General features: G+C 37.0%; 2 protein-coding genes across 2 annotated transcripts in view; both read right to left on the bottom strand.

Annotated features, from left to right (window-relative positions):
• Positions 1-1,439: 1,439 nt before the first annotated feature.
• On the bottom strand, positions 1,440-21,089 carry jpt1b (Jupiter microtubule associated homolog 1b). Its single transcript, XM_081364064.1, has 5 exons — positions 20,884-21,089; positions 17,967-18,106; positions 11,532-11,632; positions 9,809-9,839; positions 1,440-1,917 (listed from the first exon to the last, which is right to left on the bottom strand). The coding sequence occupies exons 1-5, from the start codon at positions 20,937-20,939 to the stop codon at positions 1,787-1,789; spliced, it is 459 nt and encodes a 152-aa protein (XP_081220190.1). The 5' UTR covers positions 20,940-21,089; the 3' UTR covers positions 1,440-1,786.
• A 626-nt stretch (positions 21,090-21,715) lies between these two features.
• Positions 21,716-26,198, bottom strand: part of sumo2b (small ubiquitin like modifier 2b) — a 9,197-nt gene continuing 4,714 nt past the window's right edge. Inside the window, exons 3-4 of the mRNA XM_081385227.1 lie at positions 23,879-23,950; positions 21,716-22,480 (exon numbers count right to left, since the gene is read on the bottom strand). Coding sequence (XP_081241353.1) covers positions 22,418-22,480; positions 23,879-23,950 — 135 coding nt within the window. The 3' untranslated portion in view covers positions 21,716-22,417. The remainder of the gene's footprint in view (positions 22,481-23,878; positions 23,951-26,198) is intronic.

Below are 26,198 nucleotides of genomic sequence, written 5' to 3' on the forward strand. Positions count from 1 at the left end.
ACGTCCTCGTTCCCCTGGGCGATGGGAAGAACCATCAGCGCCCGCACTCTCTCATTCAACACCCGATTCGTGCTCCACGGCTCCGGCAGGGAGCCTGTGATCTGAAGGTGTTCCAGGATGGAGTTTAGCAAAGGGCGCAGGGCCATGAAATAGACCGTTCTGACATCATTAATTGAGAAATCCATCAAGCTCGTGTCTGTTGACACGATCTAAGAAAATCGCACGTTACTGGCTGTTTTGCTTTGGTTGTTTGCACTGTTTACGCTTAGTGTTGTGAGCGGCGGCGTCTTTGGGTGCTTAGCAACTGATTCAGTGGTATGGCGCACTGGTCACGTGATCTTCAATTGTTTTATCAAAGTGTTTTTACACAAATTACCTTATTAATTTTTTTTTTGTTTGCCATTGTTTCTTGTCAAACATATCCACAGTTGTAAAGAACTCATAAAAAGTTAATAGCATGTACTATTCACCACTAGGAGTCTCCTGGCCAACACAAATAATATTTGTAATGTTTAATTTTAGCGTTGTAATATTTCGTTTAGAGTTTCGCCGAAGTTTGATTGACAGGCGATTTGACAGTCAACACAATTATACTTAAAACAATTATACCTCAAAAGAGAAAGGCGAGCGCAGTTTATTATTAGGCTAATATTTAGACTAGAATTTAACAGATACTTAACATTTCAGACCCAGGCTTTATAATTCTCCCATGGTTTTTAACATCACACAAACAACATGTCCTCTGATTCATATGTGAGGACTGCAGGGGTTCGTGCAGTTGCGCTGCCTCAAGTCAGAAAATATTTCTAACCCGTATGCACTGCTTCAAGTCAGCCGCTGATCGGTCTGAACAGCATGAAGTCAATTAATCTCTTATTAACTCATTAACTTTAATTAAAGTTAATGAGATAATTAAGAGATTAATATATATCTCTTAATATATATTAAGAGACACATGTGTCAGGATGTATGCGCTGTTTATGTCTTGCGCACGCTTCAGGCCTTCGATCTCCTGTGTGAGTCTTGAAGCTGATTTCTGCTGATGAAACTGCAAACTATCTTCAGTAAAACTTCTCTTCAATTTATTATAATTCTGCTTCCGGGTCTTCTTTCAAACATCTGGTCCTTGGGTCCTAAACTGTCACCCCCAAACAGAAGAGTCAACATTTGAGAGTTAGCGCAGACTTAAGACTGAGACATGCGTTTCCACATTAAACAATGCTAAATTATGTTGGTTTAAAACGCATACCAAAACTTCAGCACGCATGTACCTTTTTTACCAAGTAGCAAAGAACAAAAATGTGCAAACTTCACATTTACAAAACTAAATTGATTGTAATATATTATAAGGCCCCTAAATTAATGTCACCTCATATTGACATTTTACTTAAGTAGCCATTTTGTTTTGACAATAACACTCCAAGCAAACACAAACACAGTGAAATTCATATCAATCTTTATTTGTACTTAGAAATTTTGCGCAACAAATCTTTTTTTTTTTTTTTGTTGTCCTTTTTCCTTAAATGATTTACACCAGGGCAGATTAAAAGTCGATCTGAATCTCTCATGCCATTATTCCTGCAGGAGCGGCTGAAACGGACCTCTTACATAAAGTGCTTCTGTCAACGATCCTTTTCTTTTTTTGTTTTTGCAATAGAAAAAATGAAAATACGGTGGAGGACAAAAAATTTCCATGGCTCACAAGTAGAGTGAAGAGGAAGGGGAATTCCTTTTTTAAAAAAGAAAACAGACAGAAAGAGCGAAGATAGTTCAGTTTCAGGCCGTTTCAGCCCAGGATTAGGCTGGATTTGCCCCCGGGTGGGTTCCTCCGGCCGGACGGGTTGGCAGCAGAGGGGGCGGCAGCAGACGGGGCAGAAGGCTGGCTGGACTCCTCTTTCTGCTCCGGCACCACCTCGTCTGGAGAACAAACACAGATGGACAACGGTTAGGACTTGAGTGGAGCTCTACTACTCCCTCTGCTGTTCGTGACAGGGCTTCACAACTCACCACATGCTGGCTTACACTCAGACTATAATATTTGCCTGACAAGTCATGTCGCTTGGTAAATTATGAAGATGCTACATGGACGTGTTGCGTGACCTTCCCTCGTCATCAAATACGATTAATATGACATTAGAATGTTTCATGCTGCCAATAATTCATAAACTATGTTCCCCCATAATCTGCATTTAAAGCAAGTGTCCTATTCAGTTTAATAACTTTACATATCAATGGGTTTGGCCATTTCTCATTAACTCTTAACGAAAAAGAGCCTCTGCTTTAAAACAAAAATTAGTTTTATTCTAGCTAAATGCAGTCTTTTATCAACACTTGAATATGAGTAAGTCTCATAAAATAAAATAAAATAAGCTACATTTTTGAGCAAAAAGCCAAGAAAATTGTGTTTTCTTCAGAGACTACGTCTACTCTATGATTTGATCATCGTTTTGAACCTGATACAGATGTATTAGATCGAGTTTATCAACATCCCCAAAGCTTCACAGTCCTGCAGCTCGTCCTGGGTCGACATTTCATTCAGTAACATTAGGCATATTTGATTTATATGCCGTTGATGATCACATTATTTTACATATACATCTGCTTACATGTGAGATCCAGTGTTGCCAGATCTCGCGAGACAAATAAGCAACCAGGCCAGTAAAAACAAGCCCAAAACAAGCGACCCCCCCCCCCATCCCATACTGTCTATGCGCCCCCCGCATAGACATATTATTAATTAAGAATAAATCGTTTATTAATAGTAAATAAACTGTGACGTAGGGACTGATTTTAAACTGTTGCTACAGATTGTCAATTTACATCCATGTGGACAGATTGGTTAACATTAACTGTGCGCAGTTTTGCAAAACTAGCCTACACATGGTAACGTTACAGTTTATTTTTTAAAATTTTTTTTGTTTATTATGTTTCTGTGAACATACATTATTTATCTGTTCATTTATTATGTTCTGTGAACATACACAGAGCAATAATGCGGTGCATTTTGATGTCTTTGTCACAAGTTGAGCAAATTAATTCCCCAGGTGATCGGCTGATTTAATGTATGTGTGACAAGCTACATCTACCTTTAGCACAGCTCTCGATCTGTCTTGACTCGTTGTGTTTGGAGACCGTAAATCCAATGTCCGGAAGCCTCATTGAGGAGAACGGTGCTGCATTTTTAGCGCAATTTTCCACCGGACAAATTGCGATTGTTAACTCATGATTTCTGTTCTGTGCGTTTGTGCACACCAATCTTGCACTTCTATCTCCTCCTCAACCAGACCACCTAGAGACTTCGGGTTTTCGGCATTATGTTAAGGAAGGTCTAATCTCGGGAACGCACAAAAAAAATCCAGGAAAAGATTTACTATCTCTTAGTGTTGTGATCCCATGAGGTGAGAAAATTGCGCTAAAACACTCACTGAGTTATTACTTGTTTTAAATTATTTTCGAGGTCCGCTACATACTCTGCACAGTGCTTTTGAGTCATCCCCCACGACAGGTTGAATCCATACTTTTACTCCTTTTTCTTTCTTCCGACTCGCGCGTATTTTCATTTAAACGTCACTGACGTTTTCCTAACCATAAAAAAACAGACTGCCTCTGATTGGCTAACGTTAGTACTCGTTGACATCTGAGTCAACCCTGCTTTCTCCTGTGTGTATGGGAAAGGGGAGGGACAGAGGGAACAGGCAAGACAAACTACGTTTAACATCAATATCTGTTTGACAACTTTTTATGGAGGCCCAAGCCCAAAATAAGCAACTACACTTTAGAAACAAGCCCAAAAAAAAACCACAACCCGCGACTACCAATATTTGTAAGCGACTTTACAGAAAAACAAGCCCAAAGTCGCTTATAATAAGCGGACTTGGCAACACTGGTGAGATCGCTCATTTCTGCTTCTTCACATATGTTTTGCTCAGGAGATTCAGTACTCTTTCAGAAGATGTGTAATAGCGCCCCCTTCCATATAACAGTGAAAATGCAGAAAGCAGGAAAAATCTGTCAATGGCAGGAAAGGAGTTAGAGATTGACATAACTCAGTATCTTTTGACATATAAAATGTCTTTGTACCTGCAAGTTTAATAGCTTAAAACATCATAAGCAGAACATTTATAGGACCGAGCTCCAAAAATGGCTCGTTTTGATATAGTGGGATCTGTGACATCACACAGGCAAACAAATTAGCATATGACTGCCTCCAGACCAATAGTTATACATCACACCATAGCGTTCAGTCGCTAAACATTGTCACCTTGGAATTATGAGGTTCTATCTGACATTTGTGTAAAACTTTGTCAGTCATTTACATATTCTTATTCTGTGACGACTTACATTTTAGGACTTTTTTTTTTTTTTTTTTTTTTGAAAACAAAAAGGGTCAATCCACAAAATAGTACGCAACGCAAACACTTTGAAGCTCAATATCTCAAAACTGTTCAGAATGCAGAGAGAATCTTAAAATTCCAAGGTGGAGATTTGCCTACACTGATGAACGAGATGAAAGTATTCAAAAATAACTGATGCTCACACTGAAAACATGTCAACAAGTTTTATATTTGAAAATCAACAAACAACAAATAAAACAAGCAGCTCTACGCACTTTAAGCAAGATTCTATTCTGTGGCAATTGTTGGAAACTTTTTCCTTCGTCCAAGCAGAAACCAGGAGACATTGGGATCACGTTCAAGAAGTTATTCTTTGAGGACTTCGCGTCGACGTGGCTGCAGTTCTTCCAAAGTCTGACTAAGTGGACGTTCTCTTACAGTTTATATACATTTAGGGGCAGGAACCAAAACTTTGTCTAGAACAGGTTCCTAAACCTGTCTCATCACAGAGTGTTGCCCACCCTAATCCACTGAGCATATCTATTCAAATGCTGAGACCTGAGTACAGGACTGGCAGGAATTTCTTGCTGTAAACTCAATCACTTTCTCAGTTTATATACTTTTGTAGTGAATAAATTTGTAATACAACACCTTTCCTTCCTTATAATGACCGTCGTCAATAGCAACCCATTATAACACTGCGCACATCCATGTCTCACAACAGACGCGCGCTCTCATTTCATTCAAATACAACTTGCGTCTCCGTTTTTGATTGTATTGAAAATGAAATCAGAGTTGATTTATTTATAGTTTGATCATATTTTTGTGATCATCTTGTCTAGACGATTGTTTCGTACACTGTACAAAATTAATTTATAAACAGGTAAGATTTAAAACATTAATCTCAATTCAATATGTCCTCGTAATTATGTGGCAAAAAAAAAATCCAAATTTGTTTAAACTGTCTTTTTATACCAATACATAATTAAAATGTAAGTACTCTGAAAAAGAGAGTATAAAAATCGAGTGTCTGTAGACCTCTCATGACTGTTGTAAACACAGCTAATTATTTCCATTCACTCCACCCCCTCCCTTCTGCGCTCCTTCCAAAGCCACGCCCCCAAAACACATGAACGCGCGACGCCAAACGCTCAGGCTCAGCTGGAACAAGACGCATTTATTACCTGAGACGAGTGGAGAGGAAGGAGCGCAGTGCATGCAGTGACATCATGTCAGAATCACATGTAATAAAATACCTAACTTTATCACTATAAATATAAACAAATAAGATTTCTTTTAGGACTCACTATCAAGCTAGCAAATCGATACTGGTAAAGTTTAAAATATACTTTGTTTGATTTGGTAACGAGCTATATTTATAGGTAACGAGCTATTTTTATAAGGCAAAGCTAAAAACAGGTTGCGTTGATACACGTTTTTCCATTACCATCAGTTACACTGTGATGAAGGTGAATTTCGTGTAAGATTCATAACATTTACGGTGTTTTGCATGTAAGAGTTTCACTGATGAAAGCACTGTTGACTCTGATGAGGACTAACGTTACACTCCGGTGACAAGTACCGCATCGTCGGTTCGAGGACAGGTCCGGGGTCGAGGGCGAAGCAGAGGAGGTCGTTCAAGAGTGCGGGCAACCAGGGTCCGAGGAACTCTTTCTCTGCCCTAATTTTACTCTTCGTAGGTTCCGCGCCTCTCTTGCACTCCTCAAATCAAACGAGTGCGCGCACATATGGGCAGATCTAGCAACAGTGGTGGTAGCCATGGTTGCGAGAGTGAGTGACAGTCGCCCAAACCAATCAATTGTTTCATCCCGAATGGAAATAATGAACTGTTTATTGCAGATTAAAAGGTCTACAGTCACTCGATTTTTATACTCTCTTTTTCAGAGCACTTACATTTTAATTATGTATTGGTATATAAAGACGGTTTAAAAATTTCAGAAAAAAAGTTTTAGAAAAATCCTACCTACCCTACCTTTAATGGACTCTTAGTTTGAACTTTTTTGTTCGTCTTAGGCTCAAAGCCACTTGCTGCAAACTTTTCTTCGCGGAAACTTCACGTTTAGTTCAAGTGAGTGAGAAAATATTATCTCAAAACAACATAGTGCCCATTTATTTCCCAGAGGTAGGTTCTATACAACAGTGAGTGACGGTCACACAAGACGATCTGAATTGTTTCCCCCCTATTGTAGTGACCATCCTCGATTAAGTTTCCCTCAGGACTTTTGTAAAAGCTGAAATAGGACCACACCTCAGATTTGGTTCACGGTCACTGCCATTCCTTCTCGGAAAAAAAAAAAAAAAAAAAAAACATTGCGCGCTGCAGCTGCGTCAGACTGTTGCTGGCTGGACAGGATTTACAGTGAGTTATTAAAATCATGATAATCAAACACTGTTTTAATAATTAAATTTTAAACGATAATACTAACCGTCAGTACATTTTATCGTGGTTTATAGTGAAACCAGTAATCATCCCATACTACACTGCATGTGAGCGTCGCGTCAAAAGCAAATAAATCCATTATAATCATTGCCGCTGTCTACACCGATTGAGTTTACAGATGTGCGTTCAGTTTCTGACACTTGAGTCTGTCGACAACAGGACCAATGGAAGAGTGAAAGAACCAGTTTAAACAGTTTGTTTGTGTCTCTGTAGAGACTTCAAGAAGGATCTCAGCATCGAAACAAGTGGATGATTAATTTTAATGGCGTCCCGGACTATATGTTTGTTCGGAGCATTTTGTTTTCTAAACGAGGCACAGTGTAATGGAGAGTTCGCAAATAAACTTTTGTTGAAAGATGAAGCATGACTGGATTGGATCTTACAACAGCTGAATCAGAAACCACAAGTAAATGATTTCATAATGATCTGTCCATACATGACAGTTTTAACTAGATAATGTTTCCAAAACACTTACTCGTTCAATAGCGAGTGGGCGTTAGTACTGTTTCCTATGCATTGACGTTAACCAATTATAACAGTGGCCGTTTACTGACAAGCCTTACAGGAGCCGCGCCTTAAAAACTGATCATTTCAGACAGAGGCTCAAAAGGAAGGTTGAAACACATTTATATTTGCGTGTGTGAGAGTGTAAAAAACTCCACTAGCATTAAAAGGAACACTAAAATAAAAAAAATAAAAAAAATCCATGTCATAGATTTCAATGTTTGATTTTGAGTAAGCATTTAGTCTTGACACCTCAGAACTAAAATGGTTTATCGTATATGTAAAGTCTGGGTCCAGAAGCAAAGCCAGTTGAGAAGCACTGCTCCAGAAAGACTGTATTTGTATTTTTTATTGACATCCATCTATGGATGTCAAAGCAAAACTGGATCACTACCATCAATGACTGGATCAACATTCACAAACTCACTCAACTCATCAGGACCGAGTCTATAATGGGTTTAAAGGTCGGTATATTTGCATTTTATGGTGATGGAAACGTAACAGCTCGTCATTCAGACAGATCGAACATTTCCAGGAAGTTTATCTAAGTGTTTAAGTGTTCAGTAAAGTGTGACTCACAAAATGATTCGTACCATCAGAGGGAAAGCATCCACCGGTAAGGCCTGAAATATACTCTACACAACTATATGACTGCAAATGCATTTATAAATCTATATATTGTGTCCAGAAATGTGTCAGCTCAATTCATAATGCAACAAGTACAAACTGCAATATATAGTGGACATTTGCATAAACTGACCTGAAATAAAACTGACTGTAGAAACACAACAGGCTGAAGAGAATCTTGCAGGTTAAAGTTTAGTTTTTATACAGCATTATCAAATGAAAATGGCTCTAACTAATATTTGGATTCTGATAAAACATTTGCTCAGAGGAGCTGAAGTCAGATAGTATGCAAACGTGTTAGCTGGTAAAAAGCCAAACCCAGCAGACGTGAAGACCCCAGAAGAGGATAATATTTACACGATCAGCATTGACTAACGGCTGAACATGAAGACTAGAGCAGGACTGCTAAACAAACACTCGTTATATGAACCCAGATCAACCACTAACATGCCATGAATACTGATTCCCTTACAATCACAGGACACACAGACACATTAGAGGCACAAAGCCTGAGTTTGTAGTGAGAGCTACAGTATATGGCCATTAACCCAGCATGAAACAGTTGCTAGTTTTAGACTTAAAATATCTACTGAATTATTATTAATATTCATTGTAGTAAAAAAAAAAAAAAAGCAAACAATGATTTTACCCATTAAAAATCAAACAAATTTGTATTAATTTGTAAAATATAAACCAACATTAGTCACGACAGAGTGAGTGTCATTTATGTAAAATTGGCGACATTGCTAATAATGCTAGCATTTTTCATATATTTCCTAGTTTTAAAAACTTTTAAAATGTAATATTAAAATGTTCAAAGTTTATAAATGTTGTAATTTATATTACATAATTATTATTATTATTATTACATTTTCAGTTTATAAATGTAATAACTTATTTTATCATTAAATGTATAAACTTTTTGAATTTAATATTATATTTGTTTAGTTTATTAATAATTGAATTTTTTTATCTTTTATTACTTACATAATTTTACTATATAATAATAATATTATATTATAGTAATAATATTATTATTATATTATTATATTATAATATAATATAATAAAATAATAATAATATTATAACATTAGTAGTAGTAGTATTAGTAGTAGAATAAATGTAAAATAATTACAAATAAAAATTATATAAAAAAAAAAAAATTAAATTCAAAAAGTTAATACATTTAATAATAATGTAAGTTATTACATTTATAAACTTTAACATTTAATAAAAATAATATTTTACACAAATTTAAAATCTCTGTAGAACATTTAAAAGAGGGGAAAAAAACGAATAAATGAAAGTTTAAAACTGTATTTAGATGTCCTCTAAATTAATGTAAAATAAAAGCTAATTTTTAGTTTGACCTCTTGAGTTTGTTGATCAACATTTTCTGAAGGCTTCTTTTCACTGACCATTTGCTTGGTCAAAAAAAAAAAAAGAAAGAAAATGATTCGTGCCAACACATGATGAAAGCACATCAAATCAGCATGTGACCTTAAAACCGTGATTCTGTCCTGAACTCTAGACGTTTTGGGTTTCTACTGTAACTCCCTCATTCTGTCCCGCGAGAGCGACCGTCATCTGAGATCCAGAACCAGTGTTACTCCAGCTGTCCTTAATGAGAAGACCAGACCGGAGCGGAGGCCAGCAGACGTGGAGTCATGGAACGTACGCGTGTGTGTGCCGTTAATGGAGGAGAGGAACATTCCAGAACTAATGCAGAACCTCAGCAACCGTTTATTAGCAGCATTCCTCAACAAATGTGAGTCACGCTTCACCGGAGAGAGACACACGCAGAGAGAGAGAGAGAGAGAGAGAGAGAGAGAGAGAGAGAGATCACAATAATGAAACACTGAGATTCACAAATGATTCTCACCGTTGTTGTCTTGCTCGTATTCATTTTGATCCTGCAAAACAAGAGCAGATTTGAGATCAGATGCCTTTATTAAACAAACCTGGACAGTATTTGTCAATCTTCAGTATTAAATACAGTCTCTCCTGTCCTGACAACATGAAACACCATTTATGACGTTTTTAATGTGACACATTTCTGAGTGACACTGAATATACAGTAGGAAAATGAAGGGCAGGACTTGATTTTATAGATCAGGAAGTATTATTATATTATTTCTGTCTGCATTTCAGTTCTGCCTGCAACTGAAAAACATTTCAGAGGCAGATTAAGTTACAATGAGTTTTGATGAAAGATCATGTTAATAAAAGTGTGCAATTAATTAATTATGTGCTATAAGAGCAGAGACACTCAAGACAGAAAAAAGAAACGACAGTTTGTTAAAAAAAATAAAAATAGGATAAAATGAGTAATAAATTCCTCCAGTGAAGGACAAATTAATGAAGTTCATCCACATAAAGAGCTGCGGTTTTACTGACCCAGAGAACAGCTGTGTGTGTGTGTGTGGACCCTGCGGCTGTTAATTTGTACCCCACCCAGCTAACCGTGTTATTTTATACACACATACAGTCAGTTTACAGCACTACTGTGACACCAAATACAGTTATGATAATCAAATGGTCATTTGATAGACCTTTTACAAAAAAGGAGAATAAAAAAAAATATTTTTAAATGAATGAACGACTGAATAATTTCCTGTTTGTCTTAAGTGTCAACTAGTAAAAAAAATATATATATATATATATATATATATATATATATATATATATATATATATATATATATATATATATATATATATAATTTTTTTTTTTTATCAACCGAAATGATTTTGTATGAAACATCGGAGAAAACAATTTCATCAAAAGAAATAAATGAAAATAAATCTTTATTATGATTTTTCTGTTTGTCTCGATTGTCTCTGGCCTTATAGCACTTGATTAATCATGGCATACTTGATTTCTTATTCATTTATTTAAATGAAATTGATAAATAAAACATTTATAATAAAATTTGATTATGCATTTTCTGCCAATCACAAATATCTCTGGCGTTTTAGTACTTGATTGCTTCAATTTCATTTGTAACAGGTTTAATTTTATTACTTTTGTTTATTTATTTCCATTCGTTTATTCAGAAAAACGGTTGCAGAATGTACAATACAATTATGAATTATTTTTATTTGTTTTTTTTCAGATGAAGGATAGCAGAAAACAATCCATCTTCAAAATAAATACTTACAATAAAGATTTATTTTTATCATTTTTTTTTTATTTAGATAAATGGTTGCAAAATATGTACGTATTTTCTGTCTGTCGTGAACATGTCTGGCCTTACTGTACATGATTAATCATTGCACACTTAAGACATATCTAAATAAATTCTTTAAATAAATAAAAATTCTAAATAAATTATTATTTGTAGAATTATTACTATTTTTTTTTTTTTTGCATCGTGACTTTTCCCTCCAGAATAACGTGCCATGATGAATTGTTCACAGGAACATGCATGAAGAAAGGAAAGTGGAGATCATTAGTCAACATGAGCTCCAGAAACACACCCTGTCATTAACGTGCCGTCGGTTGTTTTGCTCCTGCTAAATGACTAAATAAACACACCTCAAACAGGTTCAGGTTCAGGTGACCTACATCCACGTCACACTCGTAAATCTAGCGCTTGAACTCACCAGACTGTTGGCGGGAGTGCCGTTATCATAAACGATGGCGGGCTGGCACCGTCTCAGAGGAGCCGAGGGTTCACCGCACAGGACGCCCGTCGCTTCTCCACCTGTGAACAAACACACACACACACACACACACACACACACACAATCAGTTCGTCAATAACACGACCGGACCTTTGGCTGAGCATCCAAACAACAATAACAACAAACAACATCCTACAACAATATCAGGTGCAGCGTTTCTCACTGTCAATCTTCCTATTCACTCATCTCAGATTAAACATTTTCCATATCGCTTGTCCAATGCAATTCATGGTCAACAATCATGAACTTGATTTAGACAATTCTGGTAGAGTATTGGGTCAGCGCTTGATGTTGATAGTAATATCAGGGTCACAAAACAAAGCGTTTTAAATGGCATCACAATGACATGACACTGTGTTTTCTTGAATCCGCTGCTGACATAAACAAGACACACATTTGCATCTGGTTTGTTTAATGTGTGTGTGAAAAAAGCATCCAGTGACGTGAATGAGCTGCTATTAACAGACATGTCTATTACCAGAGATGACATCAGGGTATTATTATCGTCAACTAAAACCATTAAAGGTCCCGTTCTATGCCCCTTTTCACAAGATGTAAAATAAGTCTCTGATGTCACCAGAGTGTGTATGTGAAGTTTGAGCTCAAAATAGCCCACAGATCATTTTTTACAGCATGTTTAAATTGACATTTTTTGGGGCTCAGAAAAACGAGCCGTTTCAGTGTGTCCCCTTTAAATGCAAATGAGCTGCTGCTGGACGACACAGGGGGCGGAGCTTCATGAGCTCGTGCTCAGTCTGTCAGGAAAAATTCATCTCACGGAATGATGATAATATCAGAAACTCTCAGTAACGGTGTTCATTTCGAGTCGGACAATAATGCCTACAGAGTCAGATTGCTGTATAGAGATGAAACAGGTATGGTTTAGTAGTTTAATTACGGTTATTATAACGTATTTGTCATCTGCTTGTAGGCTATGTATCCATTATTTATTAATAGCCTACAAGTCTGCTGTCTGAATGATGATCAAACATGTACTGATGAGTTTAATAAAGTTTATTGTACATCACACAAAAGATGAAGCGTCAGTTTTACTTCAGAAAATCACCGTAAGAGCTGAGTAAACACAGTAGGCTAAGTTATAAGAAGTGCGCAAGTAGCCAGTAGAGTTGAGGGAGCATTCCTGTGGGCGGAGGTTAGTCAAGAAACGGTTCTGGTGATGTCACTAATGCAGGATGTAGAGGGGTGTAGTCCAATCGAGCCGTTTTTTGTAGTCAACTTCTGTTAAATAAAATATCTCGCTTGGCATTGAACTTTGAGCTTTATAATTTTACAGATATTATTTATGCTCTAACAGCAACATTACACACTAACTAAAGTTTGAAACATGGAATCGCATGCAACGGGACCTTTAATAATAATAAACATTTATATCACTTTCAAAAAAAATTAACATGAACTGAAATAAATAAATGTTGCCTTAAGTTTAGAAGAACTAAAACTAAAAACTGAACTTAACCTATATTGTCATTTAAAATAAAAATGAATAAAAATTACAAACAAATTACTAAACTTGAAATGAAAAAGAAAAATCTATATCAATTTTACATGAGTAAAATCTGTAGTAGAAATCTCTAACCATCCATCCACACACACACACACACACACACACACACACACACGGCTTTCATGAGTGTTTTGAGTGTGACGTGACCCAGAGGTCAAAGTGCTAAACACATCTAGGAGAATCAGTTTGCTTCTCACGTGTTAATGCAAACAAAGAGCTTTTTGTTTGACTGTCTATTAGAGTCTAACAACTGCAGCATCCTATTGTGTGTCAATGGAGTGATTATGAACTTTAAACGAGCTCAACAGTCACACACACTTGCTCTGGAAGTGTTTCTATGGAGAAAGTAAAAGAGTTTCTGAGACAGCAACCAAACCAGATCTGACATAAATCACAATCTCGCACATTAGGATTAAAGTAAAAAAGAGAAAAATATAAAAATAAAATTAAATATAAAATAATAAAGTTGTAAGAAAACTTTCAGTCAGTCAACTACTCAACCCATGAAGCACTGTGAATAATGTAACCAAATATATATAAATATAATAAACAACATTACAAAATAAAACTGCTGATTTAGTTACAAGCATAAAAATATATATCTTAAGTTTTTCAAAATATTCACAAAAATGTATAAATGCTCAAGTAGTTTGAGGCTGTAGGGAAACGGACTCGATTACATCATTCACAGCGTTTCATGGGAGTGTCCGGTCACTGCTGAGCCATTTTGCAGTGATTCCTGTTTCCATGGTAACAGCCATCCTGCAGGATTATGGGAAGTGAAGTTTTCAACAGGAGTACTACTGAGACAAACCTTCAAGGTTAGCAAAAAAAAAAAAAGAAAAGAAAAAAAAAAAAAGACAAAGACTAGTGCTACACACAGCACTGGCAGGGAGACGAGGCCATGTTTGACTGGATGTCAATGGAGAAGGGAAGAACTGCTTGTTTAATGAATCGACAGACTCTCTCCTAATCTTCAACATTAAAGTTTTATACATTATTATTAAAAAACAACGCAATACCCTTTAGGCAAAACCATTGTTCGGTTTTAAGATTTTGGTACATTTTCGTTTCCATAACCACTACTTTCAGACTAGCGGACAGAAAACACCCAGAAGACACATTTAAGGGTTTATTTTATTGCACTTTATCTATTTGCGTCTGTACATTTAAATTACAATACACATCTTTAAAGTTTTTTTCTCCACTTCAGCATCACTTATATACACCAAACTTTACAGTTTTATTCCCGTCTATATTCTGAAGGTTTTTACTGAGGGGTTTGTTCATATATCATTCACACTGATTTATATAACATGTTATTCCTAAAAACATGGTTAGTTTTTCTGATGATTGACAGTATTTTCTGATTTATGAAGTGATAAAAAGAGATTTCAGAAATCCCTTCTGTAAAAACCTTTAACTATAATGGGTCAACAAAATCAAACAAGAACTTTGAATCTGGCTTCATCCAATGTTCAGATTAATCTTCTGGAATCAAATAGGAAAATGAGTGCATATCTAAATGTCACATTTCAGAAATCGTGTAACACAAAACAAATGCCTTAATGGGATATTTCACCGCTGGAAAGATGAATGTGCATTTAAATTGGGTCATTTATGTAGTAGAAATGTGAAATTATTTTAGAAGTTGGTGCCTTCTAGACTGAGAAAAGCCAGAAAATTTATTTTTGGCTCATGTGGATGAAAGACAACAACTCCCAGAATGCACTTGCTTTGCTGCCCTACGAGGACGCTCCCAAGCCACGCCTACCGGTTACAGAGGGCAGTATCGGAAGAAATGATACAACTAGGCTACTAGTCGACTCGAAACATTGTTTTATCGTGAGATCCCCCTATGGGCGGGTTGAAGACATGCGGGACGAGCTCCTCCTACTGGCTGTAGTCGCTCACCTCTGGACAAAAAAGCCTCCGATGACGATTTTTGCATCATCTGAGGTTTTTTTCCAGACGCACAATACAGAAATCTCTCGTCTCAGGGGGACATGAGGGAGGGAAGCACGGTCATTCGAAAATACTACCAGGTTTCTTCTGATACAAAGCTTAATGCTAATTGGTGAAGTCTCCCTTTAACGTACTGTGTTTAATCAACTGGGAAGGTACTATGCTGATATCAATTACTTAAAGGTTGACCCCATTCACCTGTAGTGTCTTGCCTTAATGGACAACAATGTGAATGTGATTTTTACTTCTGGAACCGCCCGTTACAATCCATTAGCTGAAACAAAAAAACAAATAAAAATCGAAACCATTTCCAAAACACAATGGACAATCACAACGACATCCTGTCCGGCACCTCTGGCCAACACAACACACTTCCTGTCCGGCAGGACAGAAGCTCATTCAATCAGAGCAAGACTATGGGAGAAAATCCACACATCCGACACAGACCACGTGATACATGGTCCACTTAAAAAAAGCCAAGAGTTTCCCAAAAAATTTTATCTGACCAGATGCTTTACACAATCTTAAATCAGTCTGCAATAGTTTGACCGGGAAACAAAGCCATTTACAAGTCAAGTTTCAAGACCAAAAGATATTTGTTCAACCAAAATGAAAATTCAGTCACCAATTACTCACTCATGTCGTTCCAAACACAAGACTTTTGTCTTCAAAAAAACAAAAGACGATATTGTTAATGAAGTCAAGCATGTTTGAGCTTCTGTTTACCATATTTGACTTCTCCGTTTGTTCAATGACCAAAATTATTGAGAATAAAAGCATTAATTAAATCTGTTCATCATATAAAGCCATCCGGTCTCTTCAGAAGAATTAAACTGCTAGATTCATATGCATTATTTTTTATGATTTATGTATGATTTAACGCCATATCAGCAGCAATGGCTTTATTCATTGCAATCAACATTTCAATTAAAAAAAAGTTCTGATTACAATATCACTTCAATCAATTGTTTACAATAATTTAACAATTTTGTCTTAAATCAATATACAAAAACATACTAAATATACCAATAACAACGGTAATCATAAAAATTACATAGAATCTTTCAATTTAGTAAAATTATAGAAATACAAAAAATATTCCATGAGAAACCTTTTTAAAAATGTCAATATATTTTCTGAATAAAAACATTGTGTAATATCATTTGAAAAAGGATATTCTATTAAAATAAGTTATAATCTCTTTATGAATGTTCTGAACTGTCAGAATAGACTTTCAGTGGAAAGACAAATCTCTCGGATTTCATAAAAAAAAACACATTTTTGTTTCTAAGTCGTGTGGGTTTAGAAGAGAATTCACATTTTTGGGTGATCTAGCCCTTTAAGACATGAAGTTCATACATCTTAAAAAGCTATTCAGAGAGGTTTTTTGGGGCACCAATAATCAGCTTATGAATATCTAGTTGCTTGCTACAGAATTTTCAGCCTTGCTCCCCGAGTTACAGCTGTAAAATAACCAGACGCAGCAAACGCTGCAGAGGGATCCAAAACCCCACAGGAGAGAGAGCCAACAAAAGGCCTTCAGAGAGAATAAACAGATATAGGAACGGCACCTGCCCGGCTGAAGCATTAGCGCTGAATCAAAAGCTCAGATTATCCCGATACGAGCGTTTATCCGTATATGAGCTTGTGCAGGGCTAATCGCACGACTGCATTCAAAACGCTCCTGCATGCAAATACACGTTCCTTTTCAGACAATAAAGATGCTGTCAAACTCCCAACATCCAAACAGCCCAGAGCCGCCTCGCTGTCTACATAGGCAACTCCCTTCTAAGGCAACATCCCACATAAGTGACGGATCTGGAGCAGCATGTGAAGCACATGGGGGATACAACTCAAGAGTTGGACATGTTGCTAAACTAATGATGCGCTACTCCAAGACATGTATTGGGAAACATTCCCACTGAAACTGAAATTTTCCATCTCAGTTTTTGAATGCAGGAATATTTATTAATACGCACTTCTCTGTGTAAAGCAGACCGTCCTGTAATGGAGGCTTAATCATGATGTCACACACTAACATTCTCTACATCGTGAGTCACTTCCTGAATCACTGGACAGTCAGGATATCAATCCAGGAAATGACATCATGCTAACAGTATGCTGACACACTCGTGGTCATGTGAGGGATTGTGAAATGAGGGCCATGAAAAATAGTTTCTCCAAATATTTTAATGAATCAAATCATATACAAAAAAAAAATAAATAAAAAAGAAAACAAAAGTCCAAATAATCAGATCAAATGTTCAGGCCTGCAAAAGAGGTCAACAGAACACAACTAGACTCATGTGTGTGAGAGCCAAACTGAACTGACCTACAAATGAAACAACAGGGACACATTCATACAAACGGACTAACACAAAATCAAAAACCATTGCTTTCTTATTCCTTTGATCACAGGAATAAATAACATTTTAAAATAGATTACAATAGAATATTGCACAATATTACAGTTTCTACTGTATTTTTGATATAATAAAATGCAGTCTTGGTGAGCAGGAGAGAACGTTTCTAAAACTCTACAGAAATCTTACAGACCCCAAACGGTCATTTAGACGTTCGTGTAATATCAGATATACAGACATCATGAATTAAAAACATACAAGGCCGGCATTAATGCCCAGCTGGTTTCAGATAACGCAAGCTTTAAAAGCTAACCAAGCCCAGATCTGACCAGAAGCAGAATCTGAACCAGATGTGTGTGTGCGTGCGTGTGTGTGTGTGTGTGTGTGTGTGTGTGTGTGTGTGTGTGTGTGTGTGTGTGTGTGTGTGTGTGTGTGTGTGTGTGTGTGTGTGTGTGTGTGTGTGTGTGTGTGTGTGTGTGTGTGTGTGTGTGTGTGTGGTACCTGGCGGGTTGTTCCTCCGGTGGGCGTGAGGGTCGTCAGGTTCAGCAAAGATACTGGAGGCCATCTTGTTTTTGCGCACAGGTTTCTCCTCATCGGTGCCGAAGGAGATATTAGAGGCTCCGCCAGGGGGACGCAACACCCTACGAGACATCGGTCAAAAGAACGACACGCAAGTCAACTAATCAATCTCACATACACACTCGGCCTCAGGACACTCAATGGGGCATAAAGGAAGCACACTATCAGAAGAAACACTGGACATTATGACTTACTGTGCAAAATACATCAACAGTGGAGAGTTGAATAGCATGATACCAGTAGAATTGACCAGGGGTGCGTTTCCCGAAAGCATCGTTGGCCAACTATGGTCGCAAGTTCCGTCGTTACCAATAGAGTTCAATGGACATTGCGATGAACTTGCGACCATAGTTGGCCAACGATGCTTTCGGGAAACGCACCCCAGTTTGTGTTGTTTATATGCGAGAACAATGAAGCAACACGTGAAAATTCAAAGCAGGGCGTGTCAGTCGTTTATGTTTGAATAAAGCAACTTGGTGCGTTAATATTGTAATAACGTTTTTTCAATAGAATAGAATAGAATAGAATAGAATAGAATAGAATGAGGCATTTACATGGTGCTTTCATATCTACTACTACTGTACACCCAAAGCGCTTTACAATCATATCAGGGATCATATCAATAGAAACAGTTTTCAGAAAACATGTTTTCATTAGTTTAACATCACATTTACATTACAATATTTAACGAAATATCAGAAGCACAAGGATATTTTTATGACAAACTCAGACAAATAGCCTAGAAATAAAAATAAAATAATCATAGCAATAAAACTTCAATAGTCAATTAGGCTACATTCAAAAATAATTTAACAATTAAATTAGCAATAGGTAGTAGCAATAGCAATGATATGAGCTTTCATTTGTTACCAACTATAAAAACTTTGCCAGACGTCTTTAAAATGACCATAAATTCATTTCAAAAATGTATAAAAATATAATTTAAAGCAGGACAGTTCAATAAAACATGCTTTATAGTCAATGAAGTCAAAAATCACATGAGCATTTAGTTCATTGGATTATGCAAAATATATTTGCACATGGCATATGCTTTTAATAGAAGATGTGTTTGATCGGTTCATCCATTTCCTGGTAATTGAACGCATGACCTTGCGGTTTGAGCTACACAAGAATTACCAGATGGTTATTAAAAATATGCACCACTTAGGGAGCATAAATGAATATTTTGTGATGTAGACTGGTTACACTGATAAAGCAACTCACACAATGGATTTTTTTAAATCACACTGCCCACCCCTAAACTGGACACACACACACACACAGCTGACTAGTCCAGCTCATCTGCTCACAACAAGTGCAGATTCCATCGTTGGATGGTTTTCATTCAGCACATATGTCGAATCATTAAAAAGACACGAGGGCGGGTGTCAGCGCACCCCGGATGAAAAGCAGTGGCCCTGTGATTGATGTTTCTGAGGGAAGCCCTAATCAATGCTTGTGAAAACCTCCTCCTGGAGACCAGCTGACACCCGACGGCAGCTGTCAGGCTCTCGCCTCGTCCACACGCGACTTTCTGCTCCCTTTGTCAGAGGAATCGACGGTGCGGAGATTAGAAAACCATCCAGCGCCGTCTGGAGGCACTGGTTAAACAGCTAATGCCTTAACCAGACTAAAGCTTTGGGATCAGATCAGGGGACTTTAGCAGGAGAAGGAGGAGAAGGCCGCGTCGCTCGAGACCCCACCCAACCGACACAGGACACACACATGCCATTAAAAATCCTTCCTCAAGCCCAAGATACATGCTGAAAACATCCCTAAACCAGACCGACTGACCAATAAACACGCCTGCTCTCGGCTTGACCTACATTTCTGGCCGTCCTGCTGAGGGAAACCCCAGACACACAGGATTTAGGAGAGGGAAAATGGGGAAAATCACTTGGATTTTACAGGGAAATGAGCAGTCAGGGTGGCAACATGTTGCACCAAGGATGCCTAGAAACTAGACAATGCCAGAATCCTCATTTAAAAGCAACCTCGTTTCAGTGCAACAAAAGCCACTGCAACATTTTTTGACATGCAAATGCCAGAATGCATCTCCATCCCTCCCTCGCTAGCTTGAAAGTTACAGTGATATCATTTCTGCACGCACAAACACACCTAAAAAAGAATAAAAATGAGTTAGCTTGGATCTCACAGTCCTTTGGCCGGACGTGCAAATCTTCCACTGGTTGGAAGGCGTTCAATGCATCTGTTCCAAGCCTAGTATCAGAAACCTTTTAAGGACAATGGAGCGTGTATTTTTGGGCCAGAGCTCGAGGATACACTCAATAGTCAGATGACTGAGATTAAACAGACAGAAAAAAAGAGAAAAAAAAGAAAAGAAATAAGCAGCAGAGAAAGCATCCATTCATGAAATCATAAAGCAATGCACAATGCAAACAAAACTTTAAAGCAAATCTCCCAGTTTGAGATGCAGTGGCAGCCTGCCAACCCAATTCCTTTATAATGGGTGAAGTTTGGGCAGCAAAACACCAGACATCAGATCAAATACACGTCAAACCTGGGTATAATGTGCCAGGACTGGATCTCACATCAGAATATGGGTGGATATGGGTCTTCATGGGCAGGAGGAAGAGGATGATGATGATGATGGTGGTGGTGGCAGACAGTCTGGGTGAATTCAGATCAAATGGAAATGTGGATCAAGCTAAATCCATTAAAATCCACATATTAAGGTTGATTAGCTTCATTTGCACTCGCGTATTGGAGGATGAATCCATCCATCAGCCCACCATCATCATCATCATCATCATCATCACCTACAGCTCTTCTTTTGTCTGCCCTGGCGAACGCAACAAACCCGTTTAAATCCATTTACCTGGAGCTGTTTTTGGCACCGGGCTCCATGCCTGTGAAAGTGGTCGTCGTAGTCATGTTGAGCGGGTATTGTGCTCGCTAAACCGCGGTAGAAACCCTTCAGCTGGACTGAATTCGTGTAAGTCGTTTATCCCGCATGGACTCCGCCCGGACCAGCTGAAATCCGAGCGCAACGGAGCGGCCCTTTAGACCAGCCCACGAAACCCCGCCCACCGGGGCGACGCGCGACCTGATTGGACAGAGCTCAGCGGTCCCTGGCGTTCGATTGGAGGAGCGGCCGTCAATCAGACAATAGCCTTCCTGGGTTCATGCGATGTGGTTTACTGCAGAATCACCCATAGGCTATTTACTAAAACGTGATGTGCACATATTTACATTATAAAAATTTATAAATTACATTAAAACTTTAAAGTAAAACCTTAATAAACGCCATTTTTTTACTATAATTTTTACTATAGAAAATTAAAATAATCATAACAATAAAACTTTAGTCACATTCAATAATAATTTAACAATATTTTTCATAACCTAAAATACATAGCATTTTTGTAAGCTCTTCAATGTGTTACCAAATAGGGCTGCACGATTAATCCCAATTTCTAAAATTGAAAAATTATAATATAATTTTGAATCATATCTTAAATTCTTCAACCTACAATGCATCGTAATTGTGTGAAATTATATATAATTATGTTAATAAGTAATTTAAACGTCATTTCGAATAATTGCTAAAATGACGTCAATATTATTTGAAACAAACAATTTAAATGTGCAATGTCATTCAGCGAGTGCAATGACTAAACACACACACACACACACACACACACGGGCAGTTTGATAAAAAGAGAATATTTTATTTTCACAAGAGATTAGACAATACAGACAGATGCTGGACTTGTCCGAAACATGAATCCCCTCGTACGTACGAGTCGAAACATGTTTAACACAAGCGTTAAAGCACTATACATGATCACTACCATAAAAAAAAAAGAAGTTTTAAAACCAAATCGTCTGAATGGAAACCAGGAAATCAATTTGAACTGCAGGCTTAAGCTACAACATTTCTGTATGTTTTCTTTAAACACACAATCAAAATAACTTGGAAAAAGCCGGCGCGCTCACATCTGAACTCGCGGCGCGCGGCTCGTGTCCTCGGGTCAATGATTCGAAAGAGGAAACATGTATTAAGTTGGTCTATACACAGATGACAGTCTTCATGATAGTTCAACTTGGGCTTCACGTGTCAGATTTCACAGATATTAACAAACCCAATGCAATAATTACTGTAGCAGGAACCCTTTATGTACAAAACCAAAAGAAAACGTGATGAACTGAAAACACTATACAACAGCAGTTACAGAAAACCATGAGGAGAGAGAGAGAGAGAGAGAGAGAGAGAGAGAGAGAGAGAGAGAGAGAGAGAGAGAGAGAGAGAGAGAGAGAGAGAGAGAGAGAGAGAGAGAGAGAGAGAGAGAGAGAGAGAGAGAGAGAGAGAGAGAGAGAGAGAGAGAGAGAGAGAGAGAGAGAGATCTGATTTAGATGTGTCCTCCTGTCTGTTGCTGGAAAACGTCGATTGTGTCTTCATCCTCCATTTCCAACTGTGGAAGAAGAACATGAGGGTTATTATTCAGTATTATTCATAAACAAGACTTCCTGTTGACTGTGGAATCGACACAGTTCGCTTCTATCCCATGATGCACATCTACAATGATGCTGTCAACCCGGATCTATTCAGAGGGCGAGATGAGCGCTGTGATATTACTGACTGAATCTTGTTTTATTGCTGAATCTTCATCTAAGAGCACATGATACCAGCTCTGTCTCAATCATGCATTAAACTTCTGATCAACATGGAAGATTCGTTGGGAAAATAAGGGCAGGACATTTCCATCAGGATTTGACTGGATGATAAAAAGTGGTGTATGATAGGATTGGATAATATTTCTCATTTATCAATAATAATACTCACTGGATTTGAATTTTGTACTGTAATAATAAAAAAAATGTAATTAAATGATTCATTATAAATAAATTAGTATAAAGGCACTACAAGAAACATGACCAAATTATTAATATGTAATATGTGTGGGTGTATATACTGTATATATATATATATGTGTGTGTGTGTGTGTGTGTGTGTGTGTGTGTGTGTGTGTGTGTGTGTGTGTGGAAAAGAGCTATACAAATAAACTTGAATTGAATATAAATATATAGTAAAAAAAAAAAATATATATATATATACATATTTTTTATCATTCCAGTAATTGATGTAACAGAGTTGGAAAGAAATCTACATAATTATCATGAAAATAGTGTCACAGTGTATTTAGGCTTCATTTTCTTAATATGATTAATAATGCAATTAGGCTTTGTTTAAGTATCAATTGAATATTAACTGGACATTCAGGCTTTGTGAGCTTCGCCTTTTACTCTGAGAAGAATAGAGTTCAGCTTGATTCCTTCTGGTCTTAAGGCCAGTTCACAGCGCACAGACAAACACGTCTGCTGGGTTTTGTCGGATCAGTGTGTGTGTGTGTCTGCGTCTGTTGGCGTTGGTTGGAGTTTGTTTTCACTCGACTGAACATGTTCAATCAGTGTCTGTCGGGGCAGTGTGAACATGACAGATATTTTTCATTAAATTATAAATCCAACAGCCAACTTGTTTGTTGCCGTTTGTCTGTGGGCTGGATTGGCCTTAAACACCTCTGCACACAACCACACACACACACACAAACAAATATTATCATCATTATGGGGACATTCCATGGGCATAATGGTTTTTATACTGAGCTAATGATATATTCTTTCGTCTAACCCTAACCCTACCCATCATTAAAAAAACATCATTTACTATAGATTTATAACCTTTTTTCCTCATGGGAACCGAGAAAATGTCCCAACAAGGGAAAAATGACCGGTATTACTATCCTTGTGGGGACATTTGGTCCCTATAACACACACACACACACACACACACAGAGAGAGTGATGTCATACCTGTGCGGGCGTGTCTGTTTCATTGATAGGCTGTCCATCAAACCGGAACCGAATCTGCCTCATCGTCAGTCCCTGCGGAAACACACGAGCACATCAGTCCAACACACTTCACTACACACACCAACACTCAACAACTGTGCTGGTTATACTCTGGTATACACGAGATTTTATTAATATGAAGAATAAGCTTCAGTTTTCATTTTGATTGTTGTTATATTTTAGTTAATTTTGTAATGAGCTTTTGACCTTTTTATTAGTTTTGGTTTATTTTAAATATGAATATAATATTTATTTGTATTTTAATTTATATTATATACTAGTTTTTATTAATAGGTTGAATTAGCTTCAGTTTTCATTTAAATTTTTGTTATATTTGAGTAATTTTGTAAAGAGCTTTTGACATTTTTATTAGTTTTGGTTTATTTTAAATATGAATATAATATTTATTTGTATTTTAATTTATATTATATACTAGTTTTTATTAATACGTTGAATTAGCTTCAACTTTCATTTAAATTTTTGTTATATTTTAGTAATTTTGTAATGAGCTTTTGAAAATTGTATTAGTTTTTCTTTTTTAAATATTAATATTTAGGTTTAATTTATTTGTATTTTATTTTATATACTAGTTTTTATTAATATGTTGAATTAGCTTCAGTTTTCATTTTAATTTTTGTTATATTTGAGTAATTTTGTACTGAGATTTTATTATTTTGATTAGTTTTGGTTTATTTTAAATATTAATGTATTTAGTGTTTTTTTATTTTTATTTATTAGTTATTGATGATACATTTTTATTTAGTTAGTTATTTTAATTCAAAATTCTGATCAAATTCTCTGGCAATTAATAAATAAGTTACTTTTTTCATCTAATATAAATATATTTTATTTTAATTTAATTTATTTCAACTTTATTTCAATTAACAATAATGTGTAAATAGTATTAGTTAGCGATAATAACCTGCTGAAAACCAAATAAACCCTAATGAATTACTGAATTAGACTTTACATTACATTTTTTAATGTAATATTCATATATTTTTTAAATTTTTCTTAACTTTATTTCAATGAACAAAAATCATGTTTTAATAGTGTTAGTTAGTGATAATAACCAGCTGAAAACTGAATATATCCTGAATGAACGACTCAATTAGACTTGTTCTTTTTGACGAATCGGTTGAATCGACTGGCAGATCTCTCTGAGAAGAAAGCAGCGTTAACATCTGAGGGCGCATCCACATCCACATCATCTTTTAAACCTCAACCCGAGAAGAGTCAGACAGAGATCAGCTGAAACCTCAGGCCTTGATATGTGTTTTCTGCTGTCGACACGGGTTTCCTCCGCTTCCTTCCACTGAACGCTGTCCTACTTCTGCCGGCCAAACTCGCAGCGCCACAATGAGATTAAACCCTGCGCCTCTGCCAGGAGAACATGTTCCCGACCTGAAGATCACGAGGAGCATCTTAACCCCGTGTGTTAACAGCGCTGATAAACCCTGTGTGTGTGTGTGCACGGACGTGAGGACGCCAGTCTGGTCCTGTGTGTGTCTTTCGTCGCCATACGTGAACACTCGAGTCGTTGTTGTTTCTCTGAGCCTCGGAGCGGATGCGCAGAACATTAACCGGACACGAGGGAGTGATAGAGCCAGCAGACGGAGAGGCCGTGGAGGGAGTTATTGATCAGGCTGAGGAGCTTTAGTGCCTCTATATCAGACTCGTGTTCATATGTCCTGCTTCAATCCATCCTCAAGGTCTTTCATTGTTGTTTTAATGACAGACGGGTGGAATAAACCAGACTCAGGAATAGCTTTAGAATATTATCTATCAATATCAGTCATCCTTATTCGTGCGATTTGTAAAAAGTACATAAATAAACAAATGTTTAGTTTACGACTGCATCTGTTTCTGAATCAATCATCTCATATCTAAGCTTTTAATCATAGTTTTCTCTCATTGTTTATGTATAGTAATTTTAAAGTCTCCCTGTGGTGAAAATCCAGCTTTTAATGGTGTTTATTTGTCTATGTGGCGTTATTAATATGCTTTAAGACAAACCATGTGTAAGTTCATAAGTCATCACCATTGCAGAGTATTTTCTCCTTAAAACTGCAGTGAACCAAAGACAGTCTCAAAAACACGGTTTGAAATCGCTGGTGTTTCTGACGTCACAAACTACCTTGTAACCAATCAGATTCAACGTGTGATCGTCAACCAGTGGATCTTTGAGCTGGTGTGAGTGAGTAGAGGCGGGGCTCATTTGCATATTCATAGAACCGCACATACTAAATGAGCCAAGGGTGTAGAGTTACGTTCAAGCTAT

The sequence above is a fragment of the Scardinius erythrophthalmus genome, assembly GCF_964197995.2.
Source record: "Scardinius erythrophthalmus genome assembly, chromosome: 1".
NCBI lineage: Eukaryota > Metazoa > Chordata > Actinopteri > Cypriniformes > Leuciscidae > Scardinius > Scardinius erythrophthalmus.

Coding starts and splice junctions, on each gene's coding strand:
- jpt1b (XM_081364064.1), bottom strand. CDS start 20,939: ATGACTACGACGACCACTTTCACAGGCATGGAGCCCGGTGCCAAAAAC. Junction 18,107..20,883: donor GGTGCCAAAAACAGCTCCAG/GTAAATGGATTT, acceptor GATGTCTCGTAG/GGTGTTGCGTCCCCCTGGCG. Junction 1,918..9,808: donor ATACGAGCAAGACAACAACG/GTGAGAATCATT, acceptor TTTGTTCTCCAG/ACGAGGTGGTGCCGGAGCAG.